The sequence below is a fragment of the Podarcis pityusensis genome (genome assembly GCF_964106645.2).
Source record: "Podarcis pityusensis genome assembly, chromosome: 7".
NCBI lineage: Eukaryota > Metazoa > Chordata > Lepidosauria > Squamata > Lacertidae > Podarcis > Podarcis pityusensis.
Genome location: NC_138031.1, coordinates 89,145,595 through 89,161,668, shown reverse-complemented (window position 1 = coordinate 89,161,668; position 16,074 = coordinate 89,145,595). Strand labels below are relative to the sequence as shown.

General features: G+C 42.6%; 1 protein-coding gene and 1 long non-coding RNA gene across 9 annotated transcripts in view; one reads left to right on the top strand and one right to left on the bottom strand.

The window, feature by feature from the left end:
* Positions 1 to 16,074, top strand: part of LOC308481022 — a 208,195-nt gene that overhangs the window by 152,904 nt on the left and 39,217 nt on the right. The gene's annotated exons all lie outside the window — the stretch shown is intronic.
* KIZ (kizuna centrosomal protein) overlaps positions 1 to 16,074 on the bottom strand; it is a 185,090-nt gene that overhangs the window by 149,420 nt on the left and 19,596 nt on the right. For 7 of the 8 annotated variants that reach the window (XR_013988396.1, XM_081012950.1, XM_081012948.1 and 4 more), the window contains 3 exons: positions 12,553 to 13,180; positions 11,160 to 11,403; positions 6,914 to 7,048 (listed from right to left, as the gene is read on the bottom strand). Coding sequence is in view for 7 of the 8 variants with exons in the window: in XM_081012950.1 (XP_080869076.1) it covers positions 6,914 to 7,048; positions 11,160 to 11,403; positions 12,553 to 13,180 (1,007 nt within the window). In the remaining variant the exon portion in view is untranslated. The remainder of the gene's footprint in view (positions 1 to 6,913; positions 7,049 to 11,159; positions 11,404 to 12,552; positions 13,181 to 16,074) is intronic. The other variant, XM_081012949.1, reaches the window with a different exon arrangement.

Sequence of the window (16,074 nt, the reverse complement as noted above, 5' to 3'; positions counted from 1 at the left end):
AAGTACCGGAATGGGTTACTTCTGGATTTCAGTGCTTGCCCATGTGCAGAAGCGCCAAATCACGATCCGCACGTGCACAGACGCATGGGTTGCGGGTTGCGAACACTGCAGGTTGCTAACGTGCCTCCCGCATGGATCACGATCACAGCCCGAGCATCCACTGTACTTTTATTACCCTAAAAGTTATTTCCCTGAAAGTTAGTGTTCTCCCCTTCTGATGCCAAAAGAATAACCACAACTAAAGTCATGATTCTCAGTTCCTTTCCCTCACTGCGAGAAGTGAGGTTACAGGGAACTAGGCAGAGGGCCTTCTCGGCAGTGGCGTCCGCCCCGTGGAATACCCTCCCATCAGATGTCAAGGAAATAAACAACTATCTGACTTTTAGAAGACATCTGAAGGCAGCCCTGTTTAGGGAAGTTTTTAATGTTTGACCTTTTATTGTGTTTTTAATATCCTGTTGGAAGCCGCCCAGAGTGGCTGGGGAGCCCTGGCCAGATGGGTGGGGTATAAGTAATAAATGAAAATGATGATGATGATGATGATGATGGTGATTCAGTAGAGTAACTCTTCCAGTGAAGTCTCCTTTGAGGAAGTATATGGTGGGATATTTGGAAAGGATGATTCTTTCTTTTATTTCAGGGCTTGAACCCACAGAGGGTTTTGAACTGGAGTTCAAGGGAAATTAGGAGACTAGTCAGTCATTTCCAACAGTGTACTCCTTTCAAGAGGAAAACACACATACAGTTATTTCACTTATTTTGGCATGGAATGGAGAAACACAGCCTGCAGGGGCCTGAACTGGAGTGTGCCCAATGGGACAGTGTCCAGGTATAACCATCATATCACTAACCTGAACCAGAGTCATGAATGTTTAGTTTTACTGTGCATTTCAACTAATTTTGAACATTCATGAGGAATCCATGTCTCTGAAGCAACCAAATTATCTGTGCCACACATGGATTCTCTCAAGCAGACTGCTCATGTATGGTGATCACTAACACTTCTTTGTAGTGATTTGTAAGCCACTCTAGGAACCTTTTTTAGCTGAAGAGTGGGATAAACAAACAAACTCGCTGTTCCTAAAGGCAAGCAGAAGTCAAGCACAAACTACACCTACCTTAAAAGTATATGTAACAGGATGTAATGGGCCCTGAAGTATAGGGGAAACTTTCTAAAGGGCAGGAGAGGCGGGAAAATCAGAATACAGAAATGGCAGGGTGAAGGGAGAACATACACACTTCCTGTTCTGAATCATCACGACCTCTTTGATAGCTTATTTGCAGGCAAGATTTAAAATGTGATGAAACGTGCATTAGAAACCCCAGCCAGTGGGAGAGCTACTTGGGAAGATTTGCAACATGGAAATAGCAGGTTGAAAAAGATCTAAAACCTCCTCCTATTCCTAATTCCCACAGGAAATGGTGTTTTCATATTTTAATTGGGGTGCTGTTATATGCATTTAGATTAACTTTTAGTTTGGGATTCAGACACAGTACTTGAGTTTAGTGCAGGGCAATTCAGTGTGGTAGTGAATGCAATTCACAGCCAGCAAGAGAAGTTGCCGCCGAACTCAATCCAGAAATCTCTATAGAGGTCAGAGAGTATCACACAACCTGCTGTGAACTGTTAGTGAAAAGAGGCTTCCTTACTGATATAGCTGGTCCCCTTTTAGTTCTCTCTTTAGGCTGGAAGACACATGAATCAGGGGCTACATTTAGCCTTCCTTAAGTATTTTATTGAGCCAAGAGTGTTTGCAAAAGGTAGTTTCAGCTTCTAGTAATATCAGAGAATAATTTTCCCATGGGTGTCTGGGTTGTTCCTCCCACTTACTCCAGAAGGCAGAACCTATACAAATCAGACAACTGTTATCCCTGTTTGGGACAGCATCCATCTCCCTGTTTCTGTCCAGCCTCATCAACAGACTCAGGCAATGCTGTTCTATAGTTGATCCCCCCCCCTTGTTATTTTTCTCAATTTGTTCACTTCTCCCTCATTTTATGTCCTTTCTCCTTATAGCTCTGCCTTTTACTGTTCTGTAATCAACACATCAGCAAAGCCTGAGACTTATGGGAAGAGTCTAGTTATGAGAGTATGTCTTTGGGCCCTCACACAGGGAGGGGATACCCAGTTCTCTTTCAGGACTGTTCTGAGGACCATTCAGAGAGGCATTGCTAGGGCTTAGAACTATTAGTGCCACAAACTGGGGGGCGGGGAAGTATACTCAGAGTGGCAGGACTGTTCCCCTCCTGAGGGCATATTGCAGACGGTGAGTGAGCTAAACTCAAAGTCATCCAAGCCAAGTGAGACTGTTTCAATGAAATCCTACATGCTGCCTAAGAAAAACCTGAAGAAAGCCGTCATGAATGCTCCTGTGGCAGTAGTAGTGTCTGGGACAGTAGTATCCAGTAGTGGAAATGAGGTTTTAAAACACCGTAAAAGTGATACATTTTGCTTAAGTCCTATGAGGCATTTGCTCCAGCTGTCAGGACTGCAGCTTTTATTTTAATATTTGTCAGGCCTTCTCTCCTTTAGATGAAGAAACTACACAGAGAGGTCCCAAAACCAATCTTAAGATCAAACAGGATATTAAGAAGCTAACTGAGACTGATGCCTTTATAGTGGATGTTGGTTTAAGACTCTTTGCAGTTTACTCCCAGGTTCCTGGCTGGATTAATCCAAGATTAATCTGCCGTCCACTCCATTTAAAAGGGGGCAGGCTATTTGGCAAGGCTCTTGAGGAGGATAAAAATAAGGTGATCCAAAGAAGAAAAAAGCAGATTGGGAATAGTTCCTCTCATCTCTTTAGGCAGTGGTTTTAGGGCCAAGAAGGCAGAGAATCAGAGCAGACCCAGATCCCAGCCCAGCGAACAGTGGTCCCAACATCAGTGTGAAGCTGTATTACATCCTGAACCTGTGGGAGAGACACTCTCTCACACACAGGGCGCAACAGGTATATGTCCTGGCTTCTGGAGTGATCAGGAGGAAGAACTCAGGTAGGTCCAATGTTCCTTTTTGCTACTGACTAAGCCAGGGGTTATCAACCTGGTCCCTACTGCCCACTAGTGGGCGTTTCAAGATTCTAGGTGGGCGGTAGGGAGTTCTACGGCACAGTCCTCCTTCCATTGAGGCCTAGTGGGCAATAAGGAAATTTTACCATCAAGAAAGATGCATTAGTGTGTGGTAAGTATAAAAAGGTTGACTACCCCTGGACAAAGTCATGCATGTGGGAAAAACACAGTCCACATTGCTGGCTAGCAGGCACATGAAAAATAAGGGTTAGAGCTGGGTGTGTCCCCTCTGCAAAAACAGTCCTGTAAATTCTTTTTTCAGATTCAGATGCATTAATGCTTGTTTTGTTTTGCTCACACCCCTCAGGGAGCAAACTCCAAAAGAACTCTGCATGGACAGTGACACTGCCAGTAGCCAAAGAATCAAGGGAAGAAGAGAGGAAGAGAACATTTAGTTGTATTGCTCATCTTAAATAGTAAAGGTCACTCAATATGCCTCAGGTCCCACAACTGAGGGGCAGGGTGGGGGTGCCACACACAGTTCTTGCTGACACTTACAAGGCTTATGTATCCAAGAGCAAACCAAGAGCTGCATTGGACCTCCTCCAGCAGAAGAGATACTATAAGCATCTGCTGGCACAAAAGAAAAGGGATGCCATGAAGAACACCTGGACACGACTTATCCCGGCAGCCAAATCCAATGATTCAGCCACATTTTGGCATATTACATCCAGCCCACAAAGCAATGGCCCAACCATGGTGGACTGTCACATCCCCCCAGGGACCTGGGAGGCTCACTTTCAGGAACTCTACTTGGACACCTCTGCTAAAAGTGGAGACTCTAGTCAAACTATAGAGAATCTGCCTATGTGGGCACCAGTGATGGTAACAAGAGATTAACAACCTGGTACAGTGGTGCCCCGCAAGACGAATGCCTCGCAAGACGGAAAACCCGCTAGACGAAAGGGTTTCCCGTTTTTGAGTTGCTTCGCAGGACGAATTTCCCTATGGGCTTGCTTCGCAAGACGAAAATGTCTTGCGAGTCTAGAGATTTTTTTTTCGCTTTTCCCCCCCTTTATCTAATCTGCTAAGCCTTTAATAGCCTTTAATAGCCTTTTAGCAGCTAATCCCCTAAGCCTTTAAGCCTTTAATAGCCGCTAAACCGCTAATAGCGCTAATCCGTTAAGCCGCTAATAGGGTTGCTTCGCAAGACGAAAAAACCGCTAGACGAAGACTCTCGCGGAACGGATTAATTTCGTCTTGCGAGGCACCACTGTAGCTCAGCTAAGACTGGAGAAGGCCCCAGGGGAAGACCTAATTCCTCAAGAGGCCATTAAAAACAATATGGACTTCTGGGCCTATATTCTGGCCTCACTCTTCACCTGCATTGACACCCATGGCCGAGCCCCCAAGGACTGGGGGCTTGTAATCATTGCCCCCATATATAGAAAAGGAAAAAGGGATGATACTGCAAACTACAGACCGATTAGAAGAAGAAGAAGAGTTTGGATTTGATATACCTCCTTCCACTCCCCTTCAGGAGTCTCAAAGCAGCTAACATTCTCCTTTCCCTTCCTCCCTCACAACTCTCTGTGAGGTGAGTGGGGCTGAGAGACTTCAAAGTGGGGCTGAGAGACTTCAAAGAAGTGTGACTGGCCCAAAGTCACCCAGCAGCTGCATGTGGAGGAGCGGAGACGCGAACCCGGTTCCCCAGATTACGAGACTACCGCTTTTAACCACTACCCCACACTGGGGTAGCAAACTTTACACAAGACACCTAACAATGGAAATTCCACAACTGGATGGAACAAGAAAATATACTTTGAGAGGAGCAAGCTGGCTTTAGGGAAGGCTGATCCACTATTGACCAATGCCTAGTACTCCATCATCTCATTGAGAAGTACTCCTCCCACAACACAACTTCTCTTTATGCTGCTTTTATAGATTTCAAAGCAGCATTTGATTCCATACCCAGAGCTAAACTGTGGAAAAAACTGGAGGCCACCTCAATAGATAGACGTCTACTCCATCTAATTTGTATGCTACATGAAGGGACCTCACTTAATGTAAAATGTAACCCCCGGGGCCATCTCACCAATGCCACTGGAACCAAGAAAGGTGTCAAGCAAGGCTGCATATGGCCCCCACTCTTATTTAATTTCTACATCAACTCAATGGTAAGCCACCTCCATAGCACAAACTTTCACTTCCCAAAACTTGCTGGAAGACACATCCCTGTTCTGCTCTATGCAGACAATGCAGCAATATTTTCAAGAACACCTATTGGCCTCAAAAGAGCACTGAGAGCACTAACACAGTATTGCAAGGAGGACCAGCTAGAACTCAACTATCAGAAAACTAAAATAATGGCATTTGCCAAAAGGCCTAGGAGCCACTCCTGGAGCATAGATGGCTATAAGATTGAGCAGGTCTCCTGTTTCAAATATCTGGGGGTAGTTTTTCATTCTGCTGGCAGTAGGAAAGCTCATGGAGACTATGTTGCTGTTATTGCTCAGAGGAGCACATCTTCAATCCTTAATTTTTTTAAAACAAGAGGTGGCCACTATATACCTGCAGCACTCAAATTATTTGAAGCCAAGCCAACTTCTCTATGGTGCCCGGCTGGGCCCCTTCTCCAATTTTGTACGACTAGAAGAGAGTTTGGACTTGATATCCCGCTTTATCACTACCCTAAGGAGTCTCAAAGCGGCTCACAATCTCCTTTCCCTTCCTCCCCCACAACAAACACTCTGAGGTTGAGTGGGGCTGAGAGACTTCAGAGAAGTGTGACAAGCCCAAGTTCACCCAGCAGCTGCATGTGGAGGAGCGGGGAATCAAACCAGTTCACCAGATTACGAGTCCACTGCTCTTAACCACTACACCACACTGGCTCTCACTACACTAGAACCTGTACAATCCAAATTTCTAAGATCAGTCCTTCAAGTCCCAAAATGTGTCTTTAATGTCACTCTGAGACTAGACAAGCTTCACAAAAGTGGAGGCTAGAGTGTGGGTGACTATACTCAACTATTGGCTCAGACTATCTCTATTTCCCCTTGGCCTTGCCCCACTAACTATGAGTGATGATTTTCAATCCACATGGAAACAGGCAGTGGCAACTAAAATCTCATCCCTGGGCTTCTCTCCAGGTCTTCTACTCAGCATGGGATATGATCAGGCCAAAGCACTCATTAAACAATGTGTAGTAGACACACAGCCAATTGGATCTAGCCAGTACCCCAACTTTTATTGCCAATGAATCCATCAGATACTCTGCCTCCCCCATGGCATATCTAACTAAAGTCCCTAAGCATCGGAGGGCCTTTACCCTGGCACGATGTCACGCCAGGAAGTTTGCTTGCTCCGAGAGACAAAGCCCCTGTAATTCTGGACAAACAGAAACAATAGAGCATGTGCTTCTCCAGTGCCTGTGCTACAGAGACATTCGTATTAGCCTCATCTCCCCATAAGGACCCAGGGTGCACAGGGCAATTCTATACCTCCCTGATGCTTTCAGGTATCAACCCTGCTACAACAAACAATGTTGCCAGGTTCTGCATAGCAGTGCTCAAAAGTTGTTGAATGATGACCTGTGCCACAAACTAGATTTAATGAACACTCATATTGGAGTGCTTTGTAAATTGATAGCCATAGTCTTTTATATACTAACCTTGTATGCTCTTCCACAGCCGATTAATGCTCCTAACCCTTCTTTTAGCTTCTTATAGTTTTAATATATATACCTTCTGTTTTAATAATTTCAGCTTTCCAAAACGTTTTACAGATTTTTAAATGATTGTACCCCACCCTACTTATGCTGGTCTATGACCATAATAAAGATTTGATTTGATACATAGACAAACACTATTACTGTCTCCCAATTAAAAGAAAATAATATTTGAACCTTATAAGGGTCTCCAGCTCTACTGTATTCACAGCTTTCCTCTGGTATAACATTAGGTGTTCCTGATCTGCTGTGGCCACAAACTGCTCTATGAATGTCAAGACATGAGCAAATCCTTCAAATGTCAAAGATTTTCTGCAGAAATAAACAAATGTTATTATAACCTATTAAAATATTCACATATAAAACCAAAATGGGCACACAACTGTAAATGGGGAGGGAGTCATATTTGCTTATTCATGTGTATGACGTATTTGCATATAAAGAAGAAGGTGGGATCTTCCACTTAAAATCAGGTGAATCTTCCTCCTCCTCCTTTGGTATAATAAAACAGAACAGTCTCCATTTTCCACTTTATACATGAATGGGGTGTACACAAATCTGTCATATCTAATTTTTCACATAAATAAAAAGATTTTGAAAACTTCATGAAACAATATGAACACTTTAAAAAATAATAATTACAATATGCACTGTGTGCTCATGGTAATGAATGTGTTGTATAAAATGACAATGGGATAACTTATTCTATCTTCCATATATTCATATTTTTGAATGGAGCTAGCACTTTTGATAAAGAGCAGGAAAGTTGGAATGGATCACTTCATTTCTAGCACACACCCCCAATCTTCTACAGTACCTTTAGATTCATGTGTGCATGAGGACTGGCCCAGCTCTTGTTTCTAAACTATAGGGCATTATCACGTTGTGAGCTTCTAGCCCATGAAGCAGAGCACAGGCAGAGACACAGTGTCAAGATGTCATCATGCACACTGGGTATCCCCACCTAAGAACATAAGGCAGCCATACTGGATCAGACCAAAAGTTGATCTAGGGCAGGATCCTGTTTTCCTAGTAGGCAACAAAATGCCTGTGGGACGTCCACAAACAGGACCTAGACATTAAAGCAGTCTTCCTGAACCTTGAGATGATTTAGACTACAATTCCCATCAGCCCTCAGGTTTCTGTATCTGACAGCAAACACTGTCCTGATTTTATTATTAGAAATTGTGACCCTTTTAGAATATTAGAAGTGTAGAGTTGGAAGGGACCCCAAGGGTCATCTAGCCCAACCCCCTGCAATGCAGGAATTAAAGCATCCATGGCAGATGGCCATCCAACCTCTGCTTAAAAACCTCCAAGGAAGGAGAGCTCTCAATCTCCCAAGGGAGAAGGTCACACTGTCGAACAGCTCAAACAGTTTTTCCTGAGGTTTAAGTCAGAATCTCCTTTCTAGTATCTTGAAGCCATTGATTCGAGTCCTAACCTCCAGAGCTATAATACATTAGTGTATTGCTTTGTCTTCTTTAAAAATATAAAACTTACCTCATGTTCAGATCAGGCACTGAATACATCTCAAATGTAAGTTTTAACAATGAGGCAGTGAGCTGCAAATGATAGCTCAAACAACTTAGCATTTAGCCCTTTCTAATTTAACAGTACCCAAGCATGATTGTATTTTTATAAATCTTACAACTATATAAATGGACAAAGCTAGTGGTTCCCTACAGGTATAAAATATTACTGGAGAGATTGGAGTAAGTGATACCTCTATAATGATGCAAATTGAAGTTTAAGCTTTTTAACAATGGGGAATTGCTAATCCTTTTACAGAGGTGTAAATAGCTATTCAGGTTTTTATTTCAGACTGCCTGTTTTGTTTCCACATTCAACAGCAGAACTCCACAAAGCAAAACACACAGCTAGCCTATAAACTGTTCAAGAACAGCAGCAGCAACATTCATTAGCCTTATCAAGGTTTTTGAAAAATCTATAACTTTAATATATATTGCAAATTACACACATGAAATTGTAAAATATTCTCCCAAATTGCTAAACTCTACTGCAATGCAATTCCACAACAGTGACTAAGAACAGTGGAAAATGAAGATGGTGCGGGAGTGACGTTTTCAAGTTTAGACTTAACACACATTGAGGCAGTGAGAACACACAGGCAGTTCAACAGGGCTTTTCATTGCACTGAAGTCTTACAAAATCTCTATTTCAGCTAGCTCGCTCCCTATTGTGCTCCTCCCTCTGGGTGGTCTTTCCAGGGTGCCACTTGAAGGGAATACATTAATAAAAAGGAGGGGACGGAAGGGACACATAAATAAAGAAAAGCAAAATGGATGACATGATGCAGCAGGCTATGGATCAGGGGTCAGCAAACAAGGGGTCTTTCTCTTTTACAGGTTGCTTCCTGGAAACAGTCTGATTAAGCTGACAGCTTGAATTATGTGTTACATTTTGTAATGCACAATCCATCTGTGCTAAGTCCTCTTGAATGCAGCTGAAGCAGCACAAGCAAAAGGTCTCTGCCTTGTTCCTTCTTAAACATGAGCTTGAAATACTCATTATCTTCCTAAGTGCTAAATCCAAGAGGCTGAAGTTTTTAAGGCTCTAAATGAAGCACAGGTTAGTTATGGGAACTGGCAAAGTGCTGGACAAGACTTTCATTTAAGAGTTTGACAATACTGACATGTAGCAAATTTCACAACTCCCTGAACTATCAAATTTCTTTCTGATTTCTTATGGCGGATGGTGGAGACCTGAAGTATCAATAATAGAAACAGATTGATAACTACCAGACGGCACTATTTAGACATCTTGTAGGAAGCTCAGAGCACAAAACTTCAGTTTGTGATTGGGGGAGGTTGGAAATCTGGATGTACTGTTATGTACTAAAACAAATGGTGAAACATAAAAGAAATGTGCTGTGAATAAAGCTTAAAATCATTTTATTTATTTTTTGGGGAAGGGGAGCTAGTCTAGGTCTAAAATACAAAGTAAATCCATTATCTGTAGCAACATACCACTTGAACTAAACACAGAATCTTCACTTACAATAAAGGCTGATTATGTCGTTTTCTTCACAAAGAGGTTATTTTCAAATAAGGTACAAAATTATGCTGTGTGTAAAGATGACTAATTACATTTACCATATATTTCCATGTATTGGACGCCCCCATGTATAGGACGCCCCCTATTTTTGGGGACCCCAAATTAAGAAAATGGGGGGAAATTGCCCTGACGTTGAAATTTTAGGAGGGGAAGATTGCCCAGAGGCTAACAGCCCCACGCGTCTAACAGGCCGCCTATCAGCTGTTCCTTTGCCGGCAATCGCTGAGCTTTGGGGGGGGGGGTGCAGATATGAGCTGGGGGGGAAGAGTGGTGAAGCTTTTTTTTCCAATTACTTTTACCACTTCTTGCCTTTCCCATGGAGCCTGCGTACAGTATTCTGCTTGCCTCCTCCACTCTGCCCGCCCTACAGCTGGGAGGGAGGCTGTAGGAAGTCCGTTTTTGCCGTGTGGTGTCTTCGTGCGGCTCCATTTGTGTGCGGACGGAGCAACGTTACACAGGAGGAGCGCAAGGCGCGATGTTTTGTTGAAGTTAAAGGCGCAGACGGAGGATATTACTTCAATCGCCATGCTCCTCCTGTGTAACGTTGCGCTGCCCGTGCACAAATAGAACCACACAAAGACTATGATGCATCACAAATACCATTGGAAATTCCTCAGTTTTAGCACTTAGTCAGAAAATGAGCATTTCTGGTTGCTTAAGAAGAAACAAGACAGAGTTCAGACAGTTATATTGTGGTAACACTTGCAGGGGGACTAGGCAGGATGGAAAAGGCATGTAGAGTGACCAGAACTAAGCAAGAAAGCTTGCAGCTACTTGGAGACCCAAACCAAAAGGAGAGAATCTGTCTGTTGCCCAGAAAAGGGTAACATAATAGAATCATAGAATAGAATCATAGAATCATAGAGTTGGAAGAGACCACAAGGGCCATCGAGTCCAACCCCCTGCAAAGCAGGAAACACCATCAGAGCACTCCTGACATATGGTTGTCAAGCCTCTGCTTAAAGACCTCCAAAGAAGGAGACTCCACCACACTCCTTGGCAGCAAATTCCACTGTCGAACAGCTCTTACTGTCAGGAAGTTTCAGCCACATCTCTGCAACCTTGAATGACTTGCCACAAGGGGCAGTGAAACAACAGATCACTTTCTCTCAATAGTACCATGTTTGCTGGAAGCGTAAAACTGTGACATCAAGCACAGTTTTATTGCTGGAAGTGAACAAGGTTTAGGGGGAGGTTAAACAGCTTGAGGATCAGTGAGAAAGAAGGCAAAGTGGCAAAACCTTCCAATGATGTCGTGCACACCTGCGCTAAAATATCATTAGAAAAAATGTTCCAAATGGTGTTTCAACTGAAAGGAATGAAGAAATCAATGGCTTGGTTTTACCTTATTGTGAGACTAGCAGATGAGCCTCCACTTGAGCTATAATGACATAATGCTTGTGAACATGGATGTTCTTCCTCATTATATGGTGTGCTGCAGCCTAAATCCTGTAGTTTTAATGGTTTCCCTTCTTCATCCTCTTCACTGAGAGAAACAGTAAGGTCACTACTTCCACCTGAACTTCCACCTTCTTTCTCCTGTGCATTTTTGTCCAGCATCAGACTATCCTCAGGAACTGTAACAGAAACTTAACATTAAAAATAATTACAAATAAAAATAAATTACAATGAAAATATTAACTCAAATTTGATAATAGTTGTATATATATTTCAGTTAAAAATACATCCCCAAACATAGGTCATAACTGGCTACTTAAAAAATGTTAAATCCTGTGTTTTCAAAAAAGGAAAGGTTGAAAGCAATATATAGTAAAATACATAAATATACTGTAATGTCAAGGCCATTCAAAATCTTCATCACCAAGTACAAAAGTAAATGATAAAAACAAACCATCTCACAGTCTGTCTAAAGAAGAAAGTTTTAGAAATATATACAATTTTTAAAAACTGTACTGAAAAACTCAATCAATGGAAAAGTAGAGACCAAAGGAGATTGTCTTCTGTTTGTCTGCTGGAGTCAATTCCACCAGCATATTTCACCAATGATTAGTTTTCCTATAGAACAATCGAATAAGACCACAAGGCCTCTTGTATACTTTATACTTCTTATGTTACCCACTTTGAGTTTTTCTTTCAAAAAAGACAGGCTATAAATATGAACAAATAACGAGGAATACGTATTCAGAATTGAAGCTAGATATCTCTACCACAGAAACTAATGAAGAAGAAAATACAATCAAGAACCAACAGAGAGAGAGAAATCAGTTATAGCACTGAAAAGTTCAATGAAATCCAATTTAAAAATCATGGAATAAGCAGACAGACAAAAACAAGTCTGACTTTCATTCCTGAACAGCAAGATCAACAGCAATGGAACTGGGTGTTTAGAGAGGCCAGGTAACTGTGTACTCCTGCTGAATGCCCCTTTAAAGGACTGTCAAGTTAAATTCTTTTCCACTACAGTACTGTGTTCCTCAGAAAGTAATGAAGACAACAGGACAAATATTTCTATTCAAGAACATGAAAGAGATCTAGAAAACTGCACCCAAAAAGTAAATAAAGGACATAGGTCTCTTGCATGGACTCTCACTATAGTTGCTCAGGCAGTAAACAAAACTTAATGCAAGCAATAGATAGCCCTCAATGCGTCCCTGCCATTGTTAGTATATAAAAATGCAGTTCCTTTGCATCTGCAGATAATGCAGTGATGGATACCATTGTAAAAATCCAACTAGGCAGGAGGAGAGCTATTTCCATTACACACATCATCACTATACCTGGGAATTTTGCTCTCGAGTGCTCATTTCCAGAAACAAGCTGCTCAGGGCGACACACCAATAAGATCGGCCGTTTAGATCCTTGTTCATTTCGTACAGAGTACTCATGTGTCAGTATTTCTTCCAACGATTTGCAGGAACTGTCACTTTTTAAATCGGTGGTTCTGTTCTCTGGACTTAATCTTCCATGTAACAGGGAGTTAAGTTCAGGAGACATTTTGCTTTCCACAAAATTACTACTGCAATTATTTGTCTTGCTTTCTACTGTTAAACAGCAAGTTCTTTCATTCTCATATGATACACTGGATGTGACTGGCGTTTCCTTGCCCATCAGCAGATATGTCTTTCCATCTATTTTGTCAGACTTATTTGAGCGCTGTAGATCACTATTAGTTCGTACTACACAGCTGTCTGTCACATAACTGCTCTGTGATGGTTGTCTATGTGAATGTGGGTCAGAAATTGAAAAGCTCTTTGTGAGCTCAGAAGATTTCGGCGGCACACTGAAATCTTCAACGCTTGAGACAGCTGACATTTGGCGTCCCATAAAGATTGTTGCTGTATGATACAGTCCTCTTGACATGGCTGTCCTGCTGTTAATTCCTGTCTGTCTTACTTCTGGCACCATCTGAAAAACACAGTTTGAAACCAGAGTAATTTTTGTTGTTGCGGATGGGGATTTTAAAATGAACAAGGTGTTATCCATTTAAAATATATGTGCACACCTGCAAGGCTCTCTTATAGGCACAATCAAACCAGATGGTCTCTTATGTAAAGCCCGCTGAAATGAGTTGGCGAGCACAAGAAAACATCCCAATGAATTGTATCCCACTCTTTTCTAAATGCAAGTACTGTGTACAGTTCTACACATTGCCTTTGAATTCTACATTCTACACTTTGAATCTTGGATCTTCTGCATGCAAAGCAGCTGCTCTACCATTTGGCTGACAGTTTTGACCATATTCTCAACTACATTACAAATAGTTAATTGGTCACACTAAAGTGAGAAGGTGACAGAATATCAGAAAACTTGCATTTGTATATGCAGGTTTTTCTCTCCCCCCCAAAAAAACATGTAAGCTGGCAATCACCTGCTCACCAAGAACAAGCATTAACTATTTCCAAGAGAGAACCAGATAGACAAAGTCAAGTATGTAAGTGTGGTGGTTATGGGCAGAGAAAACTAGAACCAACTGCATGTTAGGATATTTCCGTTCCACCTTAAAAGGGAGCAGGATGTTTGTGTCACAGCCTGCGTATTTCCTGTTCACAGGATGTTTCTGTTGTGTCTATGCTTTCGTTTCTCTCTCTGTGTCTGAGACACTGAAGCAGGCAGTCATGTTTTTTCTTTGTTCTGACCAACGCTGAATAAACTTGTAAATATGCTCTCCTGAGTGCATCTTTCGCTGTGCATTATCTGCTGATAGAGCGTGCATCAGCTCTGGAATGTGGCAAGCTATTTCTGGAGCTCGTGTCGCTAATTGTTGATACTGCGTGTCTACGGGAGATCGATGGACGTCCGGAAGCGACGTGGAGTCATGATGGACTTTGTCTCCCTGGCAGTATCCCAACAACAGGTTTCGAGCCCAGAATCACGTGGCAAAGTCTCTTTGAACTCCGGCCGGCTAATTGGCCTGGGAGTGGAGCCAAGCAGGCCTCAAGATTTATGAGCTGCCGAGATAAGGAGTCTTTGAAGGCATAAAAGCTCAGGGCTCAAACCCTGGAATGGAGTTTTTACAAGCTTCTGAAGTTACTCAGTGCCCAAAGTTAAATGGGCACAATTATGAGATGACACCAAACTGGGAGGGGTGGCTAACACCCCAGAGGACAGGATCACACTTCAAAACGACCTTGACAGATTAGAGAACTGGGCCAAAACAAACAAGAGGAATTTTAACAGGGAGAAATGTAAAGTATTGCACTTGGGCAAAAAAAAAATGAGAGGCACAAATACAAGATGGGGGACACCTGGCTTGAGAGCAGTACATGTGAAAAGGATCTAGGAGTCTTGGTTGACCACAAACTTGACATGAGCCAACAGTGTGACGCGGCAGCTAAAAAAGCCAATGCAATTCTGGGCTGCATCAATAGGAGTATAGCATCTAGATCAAGGGAAGTAATAGTGCCACTGTATTCTGCTCTGGTCAGACCTCACCTGGAGTACTGTGTCCAGTTCTGGGCACCACAGTTCAAGAAGGACACTGACAAACTGGACCGTGTCCAGAGGAGGGCAACCAAAATGGTCAAAGGCCTGGAAACGATGCCTTATGAGGAACGGCTAAGGGAGCTGGGCATGTTTAGCCTGGAGAAGAGGAGGTTAAGGGGTGATATGATAGCCATGTTCAAATATATAAAAGGATGTCACACCGAGGAGGGAGAAAGGTTGTTTTCTGCTGCTCCAGAGAAGCGGACACGGAGCAATGGATCCAAACTACAAGAAAGAAGATTCCACCTAAACATTAGGAAGAACTTCCTGACAGTAAGAGCTGTTTGACAGTGGAATTTGCTGCCAAGGAGTGTGGTGGAGTCTCCTTCTTTGGAGGTCTTTAAGCAGAGGCTTGACAACCATATGTCAGGAGTGCTCTGATGGTGTTTCCTGCTTGGCAGGGGGTTGGACTCGATGGCCCTTGTGGTCTCTTCCAACTCTATGATTCTATGATTCTATAGGTCAGGACAAAGGACTTATGGGCACAACTAGTTAATTCAATTGAAATAAACAGAATCTATACAGTTCTATTCATTTCAATGGGACCTATGCAGAACTTCCAGTGAATTACACCCACCATCTACCACTAAACAGATAACTACAGTACTGGCAGATATCTATCTGTTCCCTAGTTCTGAGTCACAAAGGCAATCAAGTAATACATGACCTTCTGCAACATTCTGAAACCAAGGTTCTGCTTTCAGGTTTACTACTGGGAGGATGGCCCTGCACAATTTAATTTATATGAAAATGCACAACATGGCATAATCCACCAACCCATGGCCCAATGGCTACTAAGAAGTCCATCAAGGCCCTTCCGGTAAGCAGTCCATCAAAAGGATAGGCAAAGATAGTATGATTCCCAATCCACTGGGCTAGAGGACTGTCAGCTGTAGAGAGTTGACATCACCCTCACAGCACATGCTCCATGTGAACTGTCAGTTGTTCTCTGGGTTGCTCTGGCTATTTTGAGATTGTTTGTGGAATTAATAGGGGAAATGCTGGTGTTTTTACATCCACATCTTTTTAAAAGTTATATTATTTGCAAGAATTTTCCAGTTAACTTGCAACCTCTGGCACCCCTAGAAAAATTGCTCCTGGGAATCAGGGATTCTCCAGAATAGGGAAATGCAGCTTGGAAGTGGAATCACCAACTCTCTAGCTGCAGTCCAATGCATGTGTGGAGGCTCATTCCACTTTCACATGGGCCAGTTTGGATCTCAGCCACTTCTATATAGACACATCACTGTTGTTCCTTGTCATTTTTGTGCTGCTGGAATTTTTTTAACGGATTTGATACTCTTAACTCTGAGTGT